General features: G+C 42.8%; 1 protein-coding gene across 2 annotated transcripts in view; it reads left to right on the top strand.

The window, feature by feature from the left end:
- LOC121614542 (collagen alpha-1(XVIII) chain-like) overlaps positions 1-19,448 on the top strand; it is a 49,795-nt gene extending 30,347 nt beyond the window's left edge. Inside the window, exons 15-43 of one of the 2 annotated variants that reach the window (XM_041948467.1) lie at positions 32-184; positions 3,463-3,516; positions 3,853-3,888; positions 4,079-4,216; positions 4,387-4,446; positions 4,532-4,567; positions 4,736-4,777; positions 5,002-5,064; positions 5,307-5,342; positions 5,646-5,729; positions 6,637-6,702; positions 7,422-7,484; positions 7,600-7,689; positions 8,123-8,158; positions 8,264-8,317; positions 8,970-9,026; positions 9,353-9,412; positions 9,664-9,708; positions 13,044-13,101; positions 13,241-13,266; positions 13,751-13,849; positions 14,022-14,166; positions 14,302-14,366; positions 14,554-14,685; positions 15,044-15,142; positions 15,247-15,321; positions 15,479-15,676; positions 15,781-15,896; positions 16,542-19,448. In XM_041948467.1, coding sequence (XP_041804401.1) covers positions 32-184; positions 3,463-3,516; positions 3,853-3,888; positions 4,079-4,216; positions 4,387-4,446; positions 4,532-4,567; positions 4,736-4,777; positions 5,002-5,064; positions 5,307-5,342; positions 5,646-5,729; positions 6,637-6,702; positions 7,422-7,484; positions 7,600-7,689; positions 8,123-8,158; positions 8,264-8,317; positions 8,970-9,026; positions 9,353-9,412; positions 9,664-9,708; positions 13,044-13,101; positions 13,241-13,266; positions 13,751-13,849; positions 14,022-14,166; positions 14,302-14,366; positions 14,554-14,685; positions 15,044-15,142; positions 15,247-15,321; positions 15,479-15,676; positions 15,781-15,896; positions 16,542-16,764 — 2,409 coding nt within the window. In that variant the 3' untranslated portion in view covers positions 16,765-19,448. The remainder of the gene's footprint in view (positions 1-31; positions 185-3,462; positions 3,517-3,852; positions 3,889-4,078; positions 4,217-4,386; positions 4,447-4,531; positions 4,568-4,735; positions 4,778-5,001; positions 5,065-5,306; positions 5,343-5,645; positions 5,730-6,636; positions 6,703-7,421; positions 7,485-7,599; positions 7,690-8,122; positions 8,159-8,263; positions 8,318-8,969; positions 9,027-9,352; positions 9,413-9,663; positions 9,709-13,043; positions 13,102-13,240; positions 13,267-13,750; positions 13,850-14,021; positions 14,167-14,301; positions 14,367-14,553; positions 14,686-15,043; positions 15,143-15,246; positions 15,322-15,478; positions 15,677-15,780; positions 15,897-16,541) is intronic. The other variant, XM_041948468.1, reaches the window with a different exon arrangement.
- The last annotated feature ends 65 nt before the right edge of the window (positions 19,449-19,513 follow it).

Below are 19,513 nucleotides of genomic sequence, written 5' to 3'. Positions count from 1 at the left end.
ACAGAAAAAATAAAATCTTTCTTTCCTCCAGGGTCCTCCTGGTGTGCCAGGGCCTCCAGGACCTCCTGGTCCCCCAGGACCCATCCTGTCATCATCTGCTGCAGGTGAAGGCCTCTCTCCAGGGCACCCTGGAACACCCGGTACCCCTGGCAGAGACGGGCCACCAGGCAAACCTGGAATACCCGTAAGTTACCCACACCAAACATATGGTACTCATTTCATTGCAAATAATAAGTAATAATAAGTCCACAAGTATTGTTTTATGAATTAATTCTTCACATGGAGGCATGCATGCCTATAGGACCTGCAGATGCACATTCATTAGGTAGAGATACAGTTTTAAAGCCTAGTGATGTTTCAGTCTTTCAAAAAATGATCCTGCCTGACAAAAATAAAGAATGCATAGTCAAATATTGTCAGTATGGCAATGGTCGAATTGAACTATATCTATACAATGACAGCACAGCATTGGCTATACATGTCTTCAGCCTGCAGATCTGTGTATGTTCTCAGCAAACTCCTGAATTCTGCAGAAATGACTGTGAGGATAAAGGCTGCTTTGACTGGTTTTCACCATCTATCAGCTGTCGAGCTGATATTCACTTAGAAATAGCAGACACACAAGTTTCACATTTTTCCAGACGCAACAGCACCAAATTGTTCGTGTCATGTCAGAAGAATTCAAGGCTTCTGTTGGGAATCTGAGTGGTTTTATGATTACAATACAGATTGACGGCATAGAAATGTCACTGAATCATAAATAAAAGCTGCTCGAGATCTATTTTACATTGAAAAGCTTGAAGACTGTAAAATATATGTAGCATGCTTTGTCAGATTTGCTAACTTTTCAGCTCCATTATTTACGAGTGAGGACTTTGTGTTTTATTTGTGGTGTTGCTGTCTTTGTTATCACTGTTTGCTGTCTATCTTTCTTCTTGTCCTCCTTTTAATCTCTGTTATTGATACGCTTTTATCCAGATCTACTTCTTTTTTTCATTTACAAATAAAAATCACCTTCAGTATATTTTTCCTCCGAAATCATATTTTAGTGATTGATATTTGTGTGTGTCATGGCCAATGATCAGTCTGTCTTTTATTCTCCCTCTACATCTGTTCTTGTCATCTCCTCACCAATCTTTATTCCACCCCCCCTCCTCCTCATTCCACTTCTCCGCCTCCTGCTCCACTCCTGCCACCTCCTCTTCCTCTCCGCTCTCTGTTTCAGATGTTTGAGGATTGGTTTAGTGGTTCTGGGCTTGATGGTTCAGGTTTGAGCTCAGAGTTGTCCTCTGACCTCACCTCTGGTTTCAGTTCTGGGCTCAGTTCTGAATCCAGTTTTGCCTCTGGTTCTGGGCTTGACTTTGGGTCTGCTTGGGGCTCAGGCGAGGTATATTGGCTGGCTAAACCAGCAAACAGTAAAAGGCAGAATTCCATTCAATAGCCTGAGTATTGAGGAAGTAACGCTCATCTTCAATGTGGAACAACATTAAATGCTTCAATAGCAGGGCTTTATTTGTATCAGTTATCTCATTAAAACAGTGATGCCTGTGATAAAGACCAACCTTAGCTCACTGCCCCAATGCTCAGGCTAATGACTGTACATAATCTCCCACCATGTTGTCTTCATCGCTGGCTGCATCTGTTCGCTCCAAACTGGCTGAAGTGCTGTGCTTGTGTGTGTGTGTGTGTGTGTGTGTGTGTGTGTGTGTGTGTGTGTTCTTTGCTGTTTGATAATCCACCTGACCACCATCACTGCTTCCATACTGTATGACCTGCTTGGACTTTGGTCACTTACTTTTGGTTCATTTACTTGCAGTTCAAATGCTGTCATTAATAAATGAAACATTTCAGCAGCAGTGTCACTGTTCATGGTAAAGTGAATGAACTGATGGGAGCTGACCTCAGACCTGCTGTATAGCCTCAGTTCGAGCTGCCATTTTGCTTTTTTTTTCATACAACATGGTAAAGGAGCAAATCTGCCTTTTCACTGATCTGTTTTATTGTCTCTTTTAGTAAATGTCAGATTCTCAGTCAATGCAAAGTGCCAAGGCATACTGATGTGCTCAGATTTTGCTCAAATCTCAAACTGATTCAGTACATTTATCAGACAAACTTTATCTATAACTCATAACTCATTTTACAAAATAACCTTAGACAGTCTGTGTGTTTTTCAGTTGTGGTATAACGACTACAGGCTGCACCGCTGTATAAAAGTGGTGGATGAAGCAAATAACACAATGGCTAGTTTGTTATCGTGAGAGTGAAAGTACTACGAGAGGACTAGGCACTAGAGGAAATCCTAAGAAAACAGTTTATTCTGATAAATATGCTTAGCAAATGTCATATTAACCTGCCTGTTGACATTTTGGCTTGAGTGTAACGCAACAGGAAAGCTCATAGAGTGTTCAAAAAAGGAAAAGGGTTTATCTCTCTTACCTCTGGCTCCTGCAAATGTGCCCAATAAATTACCCCAGGCAATTTCCTAAAAATCCAGCTGTTAGCTTGCAAAAGCCTCCATTTGACCCAACTGTCGGGCGAGTAAAGATTTGACCTGACGGTGTCACCTGAAGAGAGGTGGGGTCAGTAAAATCCTTTGGATTCATCCTCGACATATTATGAACACGCACAGAAAACATTTAATGGCACGTTGGCCAGTGGTTCTCAAGACATCCTGCATTGGATTAAAGTGTTCAAATGATCAACAGGCAGACTGACCAGTATCACCACCTTAGGCCTTGCTAGTAGTTGGATATAAGTATAAACTTTCAGTGTCCAGTCATTTGAGCCATCAGTCAAAAGTCAATCACTCAGTGTGCCTTGGAATTTAGTGTTTTACTGAAAATGTCTGAGGCCTTTGGTGCACTATGTTGCCAGTTTGTACAAATAAACTGTACAGAAACATTGCTGTACTTTGGTCTGATGCTGCTTACTTATACAAGGAATACACTGAATTTTTTATGACTTTCCCATTAAGTGATGAGAAAACAGACTAGCCTCGAAGGCTGCTGACTGCACCGCTTCATGCTACAGTTTAGCTGAATGACAGTAAGCAGGCAGAACGGTCTCCATCTCAAGCACAAGGAGCTGACTGGGAGACACATTTAAATTCAGCTTCACTCGACTGTGACGCTAGTCAACAATCATTCATCGCTGTCTGTGCTGAAGTGTGAGCATGATGCACTGAGGAACAATCTTATGGTGACACAGAAAAATGTTGGAATGAATGATCTCATCACTTAAGTTGACTGACTAATGAACCAGTTTCCCAAAAAATTTGAGTATTCCTTCAAAGTGGCTGACTGTCACCTTTGGATTTGCTGTTGCCCTGTTGGAATGGCTTAAGGGTCAACAAACAGCCTAGCATCACATTTGCTCTGTTTTCCATTCTGGCACGTTCTCTGTGACTTATATCTGTTTTATTCGTCTACCTCTACTCGTGTCTGTCTGTTTTCGTATGTCCAGGGTCCACCGGGAAAAGATGGGGTTCCAGGTCTACCGGGAGCTGTGGGAATGAAGGTATGATCATCAAGATGTATTGTGTCCAGGCCTCAGTGGGCAATATCAAAATCACAGAGGGGGATGCTGATCTCCACAGGAGAGACAGTGAAACTATTCCTGCTCAGTTTGCCGGCAGGTCTTCAGTTACCACATTTGGCCAAACTGGACTGAGCCAAATGAGCATGGTTTGTGATGACACAACAAAGATTGATGTCCATGTTCAATCATGTATGGACTGCCTCTGTTAATACTGCTTTTATATTGTCCCAGTTCCCGCCAATGCTGAATAGAAGTCATGAAGTGCTCACTCCAGAAGTAATACTTCTTGTCTTTCTTCCTTCTTTACATCCTTAGGGTACCCAAGGGTTACCTGGACCATCTGGACCAAAGGTAATATGCTACTCAATATCGAGTAAGCCAAAACAATCCAACAGCACCACGTGCTGCTGAGTACAGTATTTCTAATTTATCCCCAAAATAAACACATTTCTGTTTGCTTTTTAGTTCAGAAGAAGGACAAATCTGTGTTAACAAGGCAACTTTGCTAAAAGGAGTTTCTTGAATCTCTTTTTTTCCACAGGGTGAATGTGGGACTGTGGGTATTGCAGGGTCCCCGGGGCCATCAGGGCCTACTGGTCCACAAGGGAAGAGAGGCCCAGCAGGTCCCCCAGGACCCCCTGGCCCCCCAGGACCTCCAGGAACCAAATTCTTTGTAGAGGTGAGCCTATTTCATACCAAAGATTGAATTAAAGATTGCTTAAATTAATAAGCCAAGAAGGAAACATCAGGTTAACTTAGAGCAGAGAAAAGCAAAGGCGTCATCCTCACCTCCTGAGTCTACCAGATATCAGTTCAATGAGGAACATCAGACCATGTGTTTGTTTCCAGGACATGGAGGGGTCTGGGAAGAGTGACATGCTCATTGGAGCTGGAGTCAGAGGTCCACAGGTCAGTGGGAGAGTGTGTGTGTTTTTATGTAGACTGTACATATTGTTTCATATACAGTAAGACTTTACTGTTTTGTTTTTTCCAGGGTCCCCCTGGCAAACCTGGCCCCCAGGGACCTAAGGTAATCTAATTAATTAAATGCATGCATTATGCTTGCAGAAGGTAGCTTGTATTCTAGTTTTAGAAGCTAATAATAATGTAATACTCCTCTGTATATATTGTGTCCCCGTATGTTCTTTTTATTGCTCCTTGTTGCTCCGCCGTTGAAGCTCTCTCATGTCTTCTGCAGGGTGAGGATGGAGCCACAGGTGCTCCAGGGCTCTCTGTCAAGGTAAACTCATTCTGAAATGGCTCTTCTTTAGATTTCTCTGTCATATAGTATATGATCTTCTCTACTGTCTGTTATTTTCAGTCTTAACTGTATACTTGGTGGTCTGTAGATGGTAATTTAGAGGTCTATGTGTTATTTGAGTGTACTGATACAGTGAGAGACACGCATGAAAAGTATTTCTCATACAATATTTATTTGATATTATGTATTGTGTGTGATTGCAGGGCGAGCCAGGGGAGCCAGGACCAGAGGGTCTTCAGGGTCCTGCTGGACTACCAGGTGCAAGGGTAAGAAGTAATAGGTGTTTACACAACAAATGTGTTGATGATTTGCAGTTATTGGTGCAAAGTAGTTTGTTCTCTGTTCCAGGTTGACCAAATCTTTATAATAAACTGATGACGCTGAAGGATGTGGAAGTGTTGTGTGTTTAACTCATAGTTCAAATGACAGTTTGAAAGTTTACAGTCGTAGATGGTCACAAACCTTGAGACCGCCCCCTTCTTTTTATTTCTCTTCACTCTACAAACAGGGGGCCAAAGGAGAAAAGGGCAGTCCAGGACCCAAGGTAGGTACCTGACCAAAGCATTATTTGTGGATATTAAGAGATACCTGACAGGGTCTAATGTAGTCTCCACAGTTTGATAGCTGGCTGTTTAGTAGCTATAATCAATATTCTTATGATAGAAAGCACCAAATGATCATGTGAAGGGGGTCACTCGTAGTGATGGACCTACAGAGAGTTATCACCAGAATCTAGTTGTATTATTCGGTTTGTTTTCCTGTTCACTGCTGCCAGCCAGACATTTCCCTTTTATTAATATTTTTATTTTAATAAAGCACGAATAATTTTCTGTTTTATGTTCTAAAGGGCGATCGAGGCGTTGATGGGCTCAGTATCCCAGGACCACCTGGGCCTCCTGGACCTCCTGGATCTATGATTAGTCTGCAGGATGTACGCACACCCACACACTCGTACATTTACATACAATTATGTTTCAGGTCATTCAGAAATGAGTTGTCACTGGACTGTATTCTGCACAGAGCCCCTGAAAGGTCACAGTACTTTTTTTTTTCTTAAAATCTTTTACATTACCTCAGAATACGTTCAGTATAGACACAATTATAAAGGCTGTAACACTGAGCACATGCAGGAAATTAACATGATTGAGCTGGCTGAGCATTGAAACTACTGTTTGTAAACCCCTGTGGTGTCTTGGTAACCATCTGTCATACCTGACAAATCCTGTGTGTCTTAATGATGCTTTCTTTACGAATGTGAGTACAGTACTGTTACCGTATCCACAGTATCTCACAGCTGCAATGCAACCATATCCACAGCCACAGCTTCAGCTACCACAGCCAGGCGAGGCAGCTGCTCACAGCCTGTGGCTGTATTGTGTCTGCTCTCAGCTCACAATACAAAGCGTCTCATCATCCTTCCTTTGTGCAGGATCTGCAGAGCTCTTCTCCGTCTTCTCTTAATTAGCAGTGAAATATAACTAGACAGGTCAAGCACAGTCATTGTTCCAGTGGATTAATGGGGATGATTGATGTGAATTGTTCAACCACAATATGCCAAAATAAGAAACAAACCTTTCTAATTTGCAGGGTAAGCTGCAAAGGGGGTGAGCATTGGATACTTCTGGGGTGGAGTATTATTGGGGGTGTTCTTTTGTATTAGTTTTTTTTTTTTTTTAGCAATACAAAAGCCACTACAGCCACTAATCTGTGATTAGTGTACGGTGCTGTTTGTGGACAACCATTAAAATACATATTTTAATACATGGAATGCATTTGAATACAACATGTAAAACATTCTAACAGTGCTCAAACTTACCTGTCACATTATCCGTCTACAGCTGCTGCTCAATGCTACAGATGGTGTCTTCAACTTCACAGAGATCAGAGGACCACCAGGACCAGTGGTGCGTAGTTATTAAGGCAGAGAGTCTTTTACACTGCTATTTTTACTGTTAGCAGTATAACCCCTGTATCACCCTACAATACACTTCACTGTAGCATCATCAGTGCATTTTTTAAGTGCTTTGGCTGCAGTTGCGTTTGATGCTGCTGCGTATGAGCATGTCATTTCTGCTTTGTCAGAAAAGATCACTAACCGAGCTCTACTGCTTTTGCTTGCATGTGTTTCCGTCTGCGCATGCATGCACGTGGATGCGTGCGTGTGTCGTGTGTGTTGTGTCCGCGTGTCGCAGGGCCCTGAAGGCTTGCCTGGCAGAGCTGGATTTCCTGTAAGAACATTTTGCATCACCACCTTATGCTGAGCATTTATATCACCTGTTGATTGAACTAAATATTTAACATTAAGTGTGTATATGAGTATTTTACAGTTTATGAACAAACATGCAACAATTATTTGAAAGCAATGTAAACTTTTTTTTTCAATTTTGCATTTGCTGTCCTTGGGCTAAACTGGGTAGGTACCAGACATACTGCAAATGTTACTGTCACAGATGGTGGTTTTCTTTAGGTTACTTGAATATATTTTTTTAGTGTTAATCCACGACCGATGAACATTTTTCACATCAACTGTAAAATTTACCAAGCTCCACAGCCTTCCTTCTAACTGCTATCATCCTTGCTGAACCTCCTAACTCTGCCTCACTACCCTTTCATCCCTCCTCAGGGCCCCAGGGGACCAAAGGGGGATGTAGGCCCTCCAGGTAGTCAGGGACCACTAGGGATCAAGGTGAGAACTAGACCCCAGAGTGATGACAGAGCTGCAAAGCTCATTCTGGATTATAACAAAAATCATGTCTATAAACAAAAGACATATCAAAACTGTTCTTTCTTTTCACAAAAAGGGAGAGAAGGGAGAGCCGGGGGTGACCATTGCTGCAGATGGATCCATCTTATCAGCGCCAAGAGGCCCCCAGGGGCCCAAAGGCATCAAGGTACAGGAAAAGTGACCCCTTTTGATGCTTACTACAGTAGTAAGTGAAAGTACCATGATGCATCCAACAACACATGCTTCTTCCTGGTTGTCATTTTCATGCTCCGGTCCCTCGCCTGAATCCCTACACCACAGGCACTCAGACGATAAAGAGTCGAGCTCTTCCTGCACAGCACGATATCAACATGTCATGTGTGCACTATGCATGTCAGTCAAAGACAAATTTTACAATGGAGTTCAGCTTTTTGGAGACCTGAATGGGGACCAAATTTGAGGTTTTGTGAATATGGGAAGAACCCCTCAGTTATTCTAGAGAAACAGAAAAACAAGCTGTCGTTGAAAACATGTTTATTACTGCCATTAATCTAAATCTAAACCACATCCTCATCACGTTCTCATCTCACATTTTTCTGTCCCACTTTGTAATGTCTTAGGGGGACCGTGGGTTCCCTGGACCTGCCGGACTCATGGTAAGAAATCTTTTTTAAAAAGTCCCATTTGTTCATGTGAACAAGCTATAAACAAATCTTAATCATAAACTATATAACTGATGTGTACGTCAATGTTTAATTCAGGGCCCAATAGGACCACCTGGACAAAAAGGAGAATATGGCTTCCCTGGTCGCTCAGTGAGTACCTGTTTGTTGTATATTTGTCAGGAAATGAACGTCCCCTTTGTATCCAGAGAGTCTACTGAACCCCTGGTGCTCAAAACTCAGTGTGATGAATGAATGAACAACATCTCTGTCAGTGCCAAAACAGATTTTATTCATTCATTTAAAAGTAGCTTTTCAGCGAGGACCCTTCCACACTTCTCATTACCTGATTTCTAATTTTATCAATCCAATGTTTGAGGTTTCCACATGTTTTCACATCTTGCAGTTTTTGCAGGATTTACAGTAGTTGGCTCTTTCTCGAATGATATATTGCACTTGAATAGAGCACATATAGTGGTTATAGAAAGATAATCCACATGTGCTTGTGGAAGTAGCCACACCTTCAGCCCATTTAAAGTATATCTTAAAGGATTTTATATTAACACTGGCAGGTGCACCACATGCCACTCAACACTTCGTCAGGCTCATGAGGAGCTTCGTTGAGTCAGGGACTGAAATAAGAGAGCTCACCAGTTCATGTACTAATTAATGACGTTCCCAAAAATCAGACACTCAGAACAGGAATTCTTCATCAATCCAAACAGCCCAGGACATCCCAGAACTGCTTAGACCTGGAGGGCGTCAGCACCTCCACTGATGTGTTTCATTGTTTCTCCTTCTGCAGGGACGGCCCGGTTTGCCCGGAAGGAAAGGTGACAGGGGAGACTCTGTCGGCCTCCCGGTAAGAGGAAAAGGAAAGGGGGGAAGAGATCTGTGGTTTTCTTGTTGCCAAAGCCCTGATAAATATTCTGTTTTTACCATTTGAGACAGATCCATTCAGACACCTTTAGATAAGACAAGTCTGTGTTTGCAGGCACCACTGATGTAAACAAACCTGTGACAGCAGGCTGTGACAGCATGTTTCAGTCTTGTGTTTTGAGTTTCAGTGTGGGCGGGACCCTTTTGTTTCAGTTTTCACTTCACTTTGAAACTGTGTGCTGTCTGTCTGTCTGTTTGTCTGTCTGATCGGTGAGAAGAAATAATGTGATGATGTTCTGTCTCTCTCAGGGACCTCCAGGTCCTCCGGGCCAACCTGGACCTCCAGGAAGAATTCTTGGGCTGAACGGAGTATGTTTGGCTTTTTATTTCTCTTATGTGACATTTTCAGTCGGTGGACAGAGATGATGATGATGATGATGATAAACAGCCAACAGTTATAGCCAATGCTTTTTTCACAGACATATGTTTTGCATAGCTCTATAAAACTGCATCTGTAATCTGTAAATGTCACCTACACAGTTTGATCTGCCTCATTCCAGTTGATTTGAAGTTGATTGATCATTCGGTCTGATCCCACTGCTCTTCTTTGAATTTTAAAGACAGTGTTTCCAGTGCGCCCCAGACCGCACTGCAAGAAGGGACGAGTAAGTCTGAGTCGGACCATCTGATTGGTCTGTTTCAGTTTGAAATCGGACCATCCGGTGGTTCTGTTGGTGTGTGGGTGTAGCAGCATGGCAGCTCTCTGGTCTGGGCTACAAACAGCACCCCGTCTCCCCCCCACCCTGTCCATCCTCCCTTCATTTTCTCCTCTCCTCCCCCCCGTCTGTCCTAGTGATCTTTGAAAAGGCTACATGTCTGCGGGTCTGGCCTCAGTTCATCCATTCTTCTTGGATACAGATTGTATCCAGACATGTATTTCATTATCTTACCACCCTGACAGAGATTATAGATCAAGTAGCCACCTGTGAACATGACGTGGCTGCATCCTGGGTTCATTAACACCCAGATGTTCTGCGTGTTTGTTCAATCCGGTCTGATCACCCAGGATGAACGTTAATGCAGGGTGCTAAAGGGGGTCTGAGTCTGAATCCTGCTTGCCTCGTCTGTCCTCGCTGTCCTCGTCATCTCAGGAAGAGGAAGCAGAAAACAGAACTGGCAGTGTTCATACTCATCCTTCTACTGGATGTACATCAGAGTTGGTGCCATGTCACTTTTCAGTTCAATCAGTTCAAAAAGGGAATTTATAGAGAATAAATTGCTAAAATGTTGGCCATGACAGGCTTTTGATTTTCATCTGTTCCAAAGAAAAGCTCCATTGTGAATTGATTGTATTTAAAGTGAGATATATCAAACTCTGGCCTGCCTTTCATCAGGTAGAAAGACAGTGGTGGAAAGTAACTAAGTACATTTACTCAAGTACTGTACTTAAGTACACATTTTAGGTACTTGTGCTCTACTTAAGTAACTTCTTTTTATGCTGCTTTATACTTCCACTGTACTACATTTCTGAAGGAAACATTGTACATTTTAATCCACTATGTTTATTTGATGAGGTTAGTTATGTTGCAGATAGATTCAGATAATCAACAAGTAAAAATGAGCCCCACCTTCACCAGCTGCAGCGTTAAAGTGACACACACACACTTTCTATCAATAATTCAGCAACCCTGTTTCCACAAATGTTGGGGCACTGTGTAAAATGTGAACAGAAACAGAGTGTGATGAACACTGAAACCCCATTTTTAATTGAAAATAGCACGAAGACGACATATCAAATGCTGAATCTCTGAATTGTCTTTTTTTTTTTTTTTTTTTGGTTAGCAGCAGCATGTTTGAATAAAGTTGTGTCAGGTTCAGGTTCAGCTCTCTGCTGCATCACCTCTTCTCTGAACAACACTCTGTAAGTGTTTGGGAGCTGAGGAGACCAGCTGCTGTCACGTAGTTCAGTTTCTCAACAGTTCGAGGTCTCCTTTGTCGTATTTTACATTTTATAATGCGCCAAACATTTTCAGTGGGTGACAGGCAGGTCAGTTTAGCAGCTGGACTCTTTTACTACGGAGCCGCACTGTTGGAATAAGAGCAGAATGTGGTTTGGCATCGTGTTGGTGAAATAGAGGCCTGCACTGTCCCTTCCCGAGCCCATGCAGTGACGTCCACTACAGAGTCCTGTCTGTTTTCACTGCAGCGCCGTCTGAGGCCTGAAGATCACAGCCATCAAATACTGGTTTTCAGCCTTGTCCCTTGTGTACAGAGATTTCCTCAGATTCTCTGAACCTTTTAATGACATTATCTACTGTAGACAGTGAAATCCACACATTCTTTGCACTTATTCTTAAATTGTTGCACTATTTTCCAGCGCAGTGTGTCACAGAGTGATGAAGCCCTCCCCATCTTTACTTCAGAACACTCAGCCTCTCTGGAGGCTCTTTTTATACCCGATCATGTGACTCACCTGTTGCCAGTGAACCTAATTAACTGTGAGATCTTCCACCAGCTGTTTTCTTTCAGCATTTCACAACTTTTCCAGTCTTTTGTTGCCACTGTCCAAACTTTTAGAAACGTGTTGCTACCATCAAATTCTAAATTAGGATATTTTAAAAAACATTTCTCAGTTTCAACATTTAATGTTTTGTTTTTCTGCTATTTTCAATCAAATATGGGGTTTCAGTGTTTTGCAAATCAACCCATTCTGTTTCTATTCACATTTTACACAGCATCCCAACATTTTTGGAAACAGGGTTGTAATCCAATATAATAGATATTACTCTGAAATGGACCATTCTGCATAATTGGCACTACTTTTGGTGCTTTAAGTATATTTTGATGCTAATTTTGTGCTAAATTTTGAGTGCAGGACTTTCTTGTTCATTTTTACACATTTTTGCCCTAAATAAAGATGTGAGTGCCTGTTTCCCCGCTGTAGTTAGAAGTGGTTTCAGGCGATCTGCTCTCATGGTGCTGGGTTTGTGGGTTCTGCTTTAAAACGTTCTGTTTGTGTCTCCTGTGGCCTCTGGTGATGCTGCAGTTTCTTCTAGACTGAATTCCAATCAAGTAAACTGGTGAAAGGCGCAATGCAGGGATTATGCACAAATTCTCATCAAAATAGCAGTCGGTGTGCAAAGTTCAATACAATAAAATTTACATGTGGGATTTGATGGAAAATATAATTTCATTAAAACCTACTCATGACGGTTTGTTGGACATGATAAGTCTGATTGGAATTTGGCTCCTTTTTCTCCAAATGCCTCTTTTTAGGTTTTCGGTGTGGTAGACGGGCCCCTTCATAAATGCATGAAAAAAACCTCTAAACTTTCACCTAACAGATAAAATGACTTATCCGTCTTCAATTATGCGGTCGACAGATTTGTATGTTAAAATCTCATTATGTCTGGTATGGCCTGGTTCATTATTGAAACTCAAAGCCATATGTGAGCAACCACACATATTCCTCAAAATAACACTACAACGGGTAATGATGTAACTCAGCCATGCCAGGGTGCATCATATGTGGCGTGTGCAAATCATCCCGAGCTGACAGTTGAAAGTGCTTTGAGTAGCAGCAGTGGTCCAGGTGTGGTCTGGCAGGGGCCAATGACAGTTGTTGTAAAACACATTCCCCCATTAAAGAACAGTCTGAATTCCCCATCATTCAGATCAGCCGTTTTAACCCTGTCCCCTAACCTGTTGTACTTTAACCACCACAGCCAGGAGGGGGCTGTTCGTGCTGCCGTCTCGAGCATGCATCCGCTGTATTTAACAGGTGTTTTTGCAGAGCTGACAGTAATGTTCTAACTACGGACGCCTGTGTCGTGTTTGACTATTTTTAACATGTTCGTTACACACGCTTGACTTAAAAATGTATTCAGTCCATGTGTCCAGCAGTCTGTGCATTGGTGCTGGCTGTTTGTCTGCTATCAAAAACGTGCTGGTATCTGTGTAATGGGTGTGTGTGTGTGTGTGTGTGTGTGTGTGTGTATAGGAGTCAGTGAAAGGAGACAAAGGAGAAGTGGGACAACCTGGAGAGCCAGGAACCCCTGGTAAGAGCTTTACAACGGACAAGTCTCATTTACTGCCACTGATTGTCTCTTACAATCTGGGTCCACATTTGGTTTAAACAGATTTGCTTAAAAACATATTTTTGAATGGAAAATGACTGCAGCATTTTTTTTTTCTCAGCTCCCGGGCTTCCAGATGGAATTGTGGTGAGTACCAATTCACCATATACTATAGGTCATAAAAAATGGAAAAATGAAAAAGGGCATCAGTCCAGCTTCCACATAAAAAACACACACTGTCAACATCTAGATTATTTGAGTGAGGATTCAGGTCCTGTTAAAGGTGCACTGATTAGTATTTTTATATCAACAATGGATCAGATGACTGTGTGTTATGTGGAGAGGGATGCTCGTATTTAGAAACCCACAGAGCATTTTGGTGTCTCTCAGCTCACTGTTTTGGATTTTTATGGCTGAATTTACTGACTTCTCATTCAGTTTGGCTGACAAGTGAGAGGCTGTGATTATCTTTATAAACAAAAAGTTAGTTTGATAGTTTGAGATAGTTTGAGAGAAGGAAAATCAAGATAATATAATGACAGTGCAATAAGCGTCTGGATCCTCCGGAACTTATCTTTAAATGGCCTGTGGGTGATCTATATGTTCGTCTCTTTTTTTATGGATCCCTCAGGGTGCCAGAGGTGATCAGGGATACCAAGGTCAGAAGGGAGAGAAGGGTGACAGCGGTGTGCCTGGTCCTCCAGGACTGCCTGGGAGGTCAGGACTTGTGGTGAGTTCTATAATAAGAAGCTACATCCCGAAAATACTATTCTAATTACATCAATCAATTATCAATAATCAATTATTCAGCTGATTCAGTTTGAGTAGCAGAGAGTGAACACGTGCAGCTTGAATGAAAATCACTTTGAAAATACTCTTTGTCTGATTGTGTGATGCTGCAGGGCCCAAAAGGGGAGTCCATCGTTGGTCCTCCAGGACCTGCTGGTTCTCCGGGTCAGCCTGGGGCCACTGGGTTTGGACGACCTGGTCCCCGAGGGCCGCCAGGGCCTGCTGGACCCCCAGGGCCTGCACCTGCATATGGGTCAAGTATGTGCATGTGAAGGCGAGGGATGGCGGAAACCTCAGCTTATATCCATAAAAGTTATGGATCAGACGTTATAAACCTCGTGTTTATGCATGAAATGTTTTTAATTCAATGTATTTCTGATGCGTCTTCATCAGCTGTCAGCATCCCCGGACCTCCTGGCCCCCCCGGCCCACCAGGGTCTCCAGGATATGCCAACCCGGTAAGATACCTGCCACCGAGCAACGCTTTTTACCCCTGATCTGCTGTATCATGTCAGAAATACTAACTAACTCTGATCTGAAGCTTTATTCTAACATGATTTGCCTTCATGTGGACGCTGAGCTATAACATCCTGTCAGAGTGTCCTGAAGGCACAGCACTGATGCTGTGATGCCGTGTTCATTCAGGTGACCACCTACAAGACGATCCACGCTCTGAACAGAGAGACCCACCGGGCTGCAGAGGGAACACTGGTCTACGTGTCTGAGAAGGGAGGCGAGCTGTACATCAGAGCACGCAACGGGTGGCGCAAGATCCAGGTGTGTGTTGTGACCTGTTTGTTTGGTTTGACGTGTGGACTTTATGCTCCTTCTCTTAATCATGTGTTATTTCTTATCACTGTACAAACATATAATATCAGTGTTACAGAAGGTAAAATATGTCACCAACACCACCTGTTGATGAGTCGTAATTCACCAAGTTCTGAATATGAAGAGCTATTCTTAACTTTGAAACTGACCTACAGGTGGTCTCCATGTAACATTTGTGTCATTATCTAAAGAGCCATTTAACCTGATTAAAGCAGATTTGACTGCTGGGATCAACATGGGGCGATAGCTGTGAACCAGAGTCTGGATGTGTGTGTGTGTGTGTGTGTGTGTGTGTGTGTCCTTTCAGCTTGGAGAGTTGATCCAGAATGGGCCGTCCTCACCAGCAGCATCTCAGGCCCTCAGCAGATCTGGAGAATGGGGCAGACCACACAGGGCCCACAGCCAGGTTCTCTCTCTCTCTCTCTCTCTCTCTCTCTCTCACACACACACACACACACACACACACCTTACATATCAAAGTCAACATAACTTCCTGTTTTTGTTGAACAGGAGCTTCAGGAGGGCAGCAGAGGATACCAGCCCAGCTATAATGTTCTACCACAGACCTTCAACGCTGTACCTGGGGTGAGCAAACACCTCGACACACACCTACCAGCACACACATGCATGCACACATACTGAAATTCCTCCGCCCAGCACCAGCCTGACTCCAGCACGCCCGGCTGATGCCAGATTTGTGATGAGTAATGTGTCGGATCCGCTGTGTTCTTCTCTGCCTCAGCTCCACCTGGTCGCGCTGAACACCCCGCTGAAAGGGGACATGCGAGGCATCCGGGGGGCAGACTTCCAGTGCTACCAGCAGGCACGCTCCATGGGGCTAACAGCCACCTACAGGGCCTTCCTGTCCTCGCACCTCCAGGACCTGGCCACCATCGTGAGGAAGGCGGACCGCACTGACATGCCCGTGGTTAATCTGAGGGTGAGGAGGAAATCATATTTCCATTTAGTTTCATTTAAAGATTATACAGATTCACTTCTTCTTCCCAGATCATTCAGTTCACTTTTATCCGTCTCTCCACGCAGGGTGAAGTGTTGTTCAGTAGCTGGATGTCCATCTTCTCTGGGAATGGAGGCACGTTTAACCCGTCCACACCCATCTACTCATTTGACGGACGCAATGTGATGACTGACTCAGCATGGTGAGTGTGTGTGTGTGTGTGTGTGTGTGTGTGTGTGTGTGTGTGTGTGTGTGTGTGTGTTTCATCCAAACTGATAATTTTACCTTTTCCTGTTCAGGGTTGCATCCCAGCATGCATCTGGTGACAGACTGGGTCAAACAAGTGTGCTTCACAGGTCTAGAAAGGTTTTCAAACACATTAAATCGTAACACTTGTAACAGACTCGGGTCAGGTTGGGGTTATTAATGATTGACCTAACCTCGTGTTAATTCGTCATGCATAATATTTATCAGATTATGAGTCATTCTGAGGAAATTTCTCTCTTTATTTCTTTCTCTCTTTGACTGTACAGTCATCTGCTTCCACGCATGTCATGTGTAGCAAGTAGGCGCACAATGCCTAAGAGAAGGAAGCATGTAGCCAATGTGTTGCATTAGCCTGACATGCTATCAGGCTAATAATGGATGAGATAAAGAAAGCTTCAAAGCTTAGTTTTTGATTGTAAGTTTGGTCGCACCAGTTAGGTTCAGTCAGGTCTTAAAAACATGTGTAGGGGCCTGGTTCTGATCTCAGCTTTAGGCCTTCACAGAGCTATAAACACCTGTGGGCAAATTAGAGTTACCTGATCTGCAGGTTTCACCAAGTGTCTCTCCCTCGTTCCCCCAGGCCAGAGAAGTTGGTATGGCACGGCTCCAGCGCGGTGGGCATCCGTCTGACCACTAACTACTGCGAGGCGTGGAGGACAGCTGACATGGCGGTGACGGGCCAGGCCGCGCTGCTGCAGACGGGACGACTGTTAGGACAACACACCCGCTCCTGCTCCAACCACTACATCGTGCTGTGCATAGAGAACACATATGTGGGGAACACACATCAAAGGAGAACCTGAAGAGGACAGGAGGGGAAACACACACACACACACACACACACTAACACATGCAGGCATGCTGAAGGTGCAGAGTAGAAAAAGCGACACAGCGCACATACATTTTCATTTAAATGGGAGACACATGCAGGCACATACACACATTACGATGACATATCAGTGCATGGAATTTACATCGGCGTACACAGACAAAAGGCACTTGCGTTCATACATGCAGGTGAAACACACACACGTTAACATGCAGCAGGTGCCAACACGACACACGAGCAACATGCACGCACATTTCAGTTCTTTTCACTTTGTTAAGCTTCATCTTTAGTGCCAATGTGTAACCCGACACTTCATAATGTTGCCACGCATCTGTCCCAGTCTAGATTTAAGTTATTTATATTCACTATGAACATGTAACAGCATTGGGATTTACAGTGTGTGTTGTGGAAAGAGAGATATCAGCAGAGGTGAATAACTTAACAGACCATACCAGTGTTTTATCACCACAACTACAAATCCTTTATACTTTACATTTCTGCTCATCGTTTTCAAACATGTGTATCTGGAGTATTTCTCCTGCAGTTCCATGCAGCCGTTGGTTCCCATCGGTTTCCCAACAGAACAAAAATGAGCTACCAGACTCTTGGTGGTCCATCACTGTGAACATCAACACCTCACAACAACAACATCCCTACAAGAGTAACGTCGACTTGATGTTCACTGTGATGGATTACACGACTTGAACAAAGAGATGGAGACCACCGGCTGTCGAGAACAGGAAGAAATACATGAAATGTTCTTTAATACAACACCAAGATTTGCAAAATGGTCCGCTGTGATGTAAAGTACACAGTGTGATTTAAGATTTCTGGGCTAAAACTTGTCAAACCATCAGCATAAATCTGTGTTCGATTTCCTTTGCAGGGAAAAAGGTATTGTAGTATTTATTAATACTATTATTCATTTCTTGACATCTTTTTTATGTTAATGGAATTGAATTTGGTGTAAACATGGTCCTTATTTCAGTCTCCTTTCTAAACATGACAGTGTTAGTTTAGTGTTGCCTATCAAAGCTAGCTGGTTTTGGAGAGTGGTGAAGAGAGAGGCTGTACTTACACTGCAGGTTGTGCAAGAAATAAATCATTTCGAGGCGTTTAGGATGAGGGTTTCCCTCTAAAGGGCAGCATTGTATATTTCTGTTCTTGTCAACGAACCCCGTGAAAACACCAAAACTGTGTTGGTCCGTCCCTCGATACTTTCCTACACTATCTGTGGTTCTCAGCCAGAACACCACTGGTTGCTAAAGAAGGCGTAAATCTTTCAAAACAGATCAGAAGTGTTAAGTGTTGAAAGCCTCAGTAAAAGGTTATCACTGTAGTTATAATCAAATGTTACTCACACAGGAGGAAATAGAGTGCATTTGTTGGGAACTATTTTCAGCTGCGGATTAATACACATTTGGTGCTCTACTGAGTATTTACAGCAGCAGGACAGTGTATGAGGGATCGGGTGAAAATAACCTACAGTGTGTGTGTTCATGGAATGAAGAAACATGTCACCCAGTCCAACAGCGCGGCTCACTGATGTGCTTTTAATTGCTGTTGGACAACAGTGGAACTCTATGGTACAGAGGATGGAGATACACCAGGCTTTGGATACACACACAATACTTGTTAGTAGCATACGTTCACTGTTGGTTTGGGTCTTTACATGGGATTTGTTGACATGAAGAAAGAATATAGGTTATTACCAGACTTACATTTTAAGTGTGAGCACAATGTGAAATAGGAGGAAAACATTTGGTTTACTGCACACGTGTAATGAGACATTTCTTGTGTCAGACTTTTTATTTGAGTGACTGCTACCCTCTAATGTTGGACACCAGTGTCCGTCTTTTTCTGTCATATCTCAGATGTAAATACAGTTTATGTAAGTGACTTCCTCCAAGCAAAGTCAACAAATCACAGCATCGTCTATCCATGTTTTTCAGGCCACTGAAAAGCCAAAAACTGGCTGGAATTTACCAAAAGAAAGAAAAAAAAAAACATTTTACCACTATGATCTCTCTAATGGTTCAATCTACAGACATTAAACAAAAATGAAAGAGATTGGTCATGCAGACGAACCCCCTGCTGAAAACATGTTGACTCACCAACTTCGCTCACCTTGTGTTGCATCTATTTATCAGTTGAATTATTAATTGGCATCCCATAATCCAGTATTAAATATTGACGTTCCAAATCAGGATAATAGATCAATTATTTCTTTGCTTTGGTCCTGCTGCTTGCAGTAAAGTGATTTGAACTAGTCTCAACATTAACATCAGTGCTTTAGCATTAGCTTTAGAGTTGAAATCAGCGAGTGATTTTCATGTATTTATACAGTAGCAGGACTTAGTGTGAAAATCTAGCGAGTTCACTTTCAGATTTTGGTGAAATTGGAACCTGTACATATATATGTGTGTTGTTATTGTCCAAATGTTTTGTTTTTTTTACTCAGTAGAGGCAGATTCTGTGTGGTGCACACTAAATGACTGAAGATTTTCCCTCACCGGTGAGACGTAGGCCTGGCTGAAAGGCACACAAAGTTTGAAATGTTTTCTTTTTCAAAGTTACTTTCCCTGATGTCTGATTCTGTTACTGTTTCAACAAAACTTGAGCCTTGGAGGAAAAAGGAGGATTGTACTGACTGACTGGTGCTCACTGAATAAATGTCTTATTTTGTGTTGTTTTTTTAATGTGGAGACTCCTTCAGTGTTCTT

Source organism: Chelmon rostratus, chromosome 12 (assembly GCF_017976325.1).
Source record: "Chelmon rostratus isolate fCheRos1 chromosome 12, fCheRos1.pri, whole genome shotgun sequence".
NCBI classification, from domain to species: Eukaryota; Metazoa; Chordata; class Actinopteri; order Chaetodontiformes; family Chaetodontidae; genus Chelmon; species Chelmon rostratus.
This window is presented reverse-complemented; position numbering and strand designations above follow the sequence as displayed.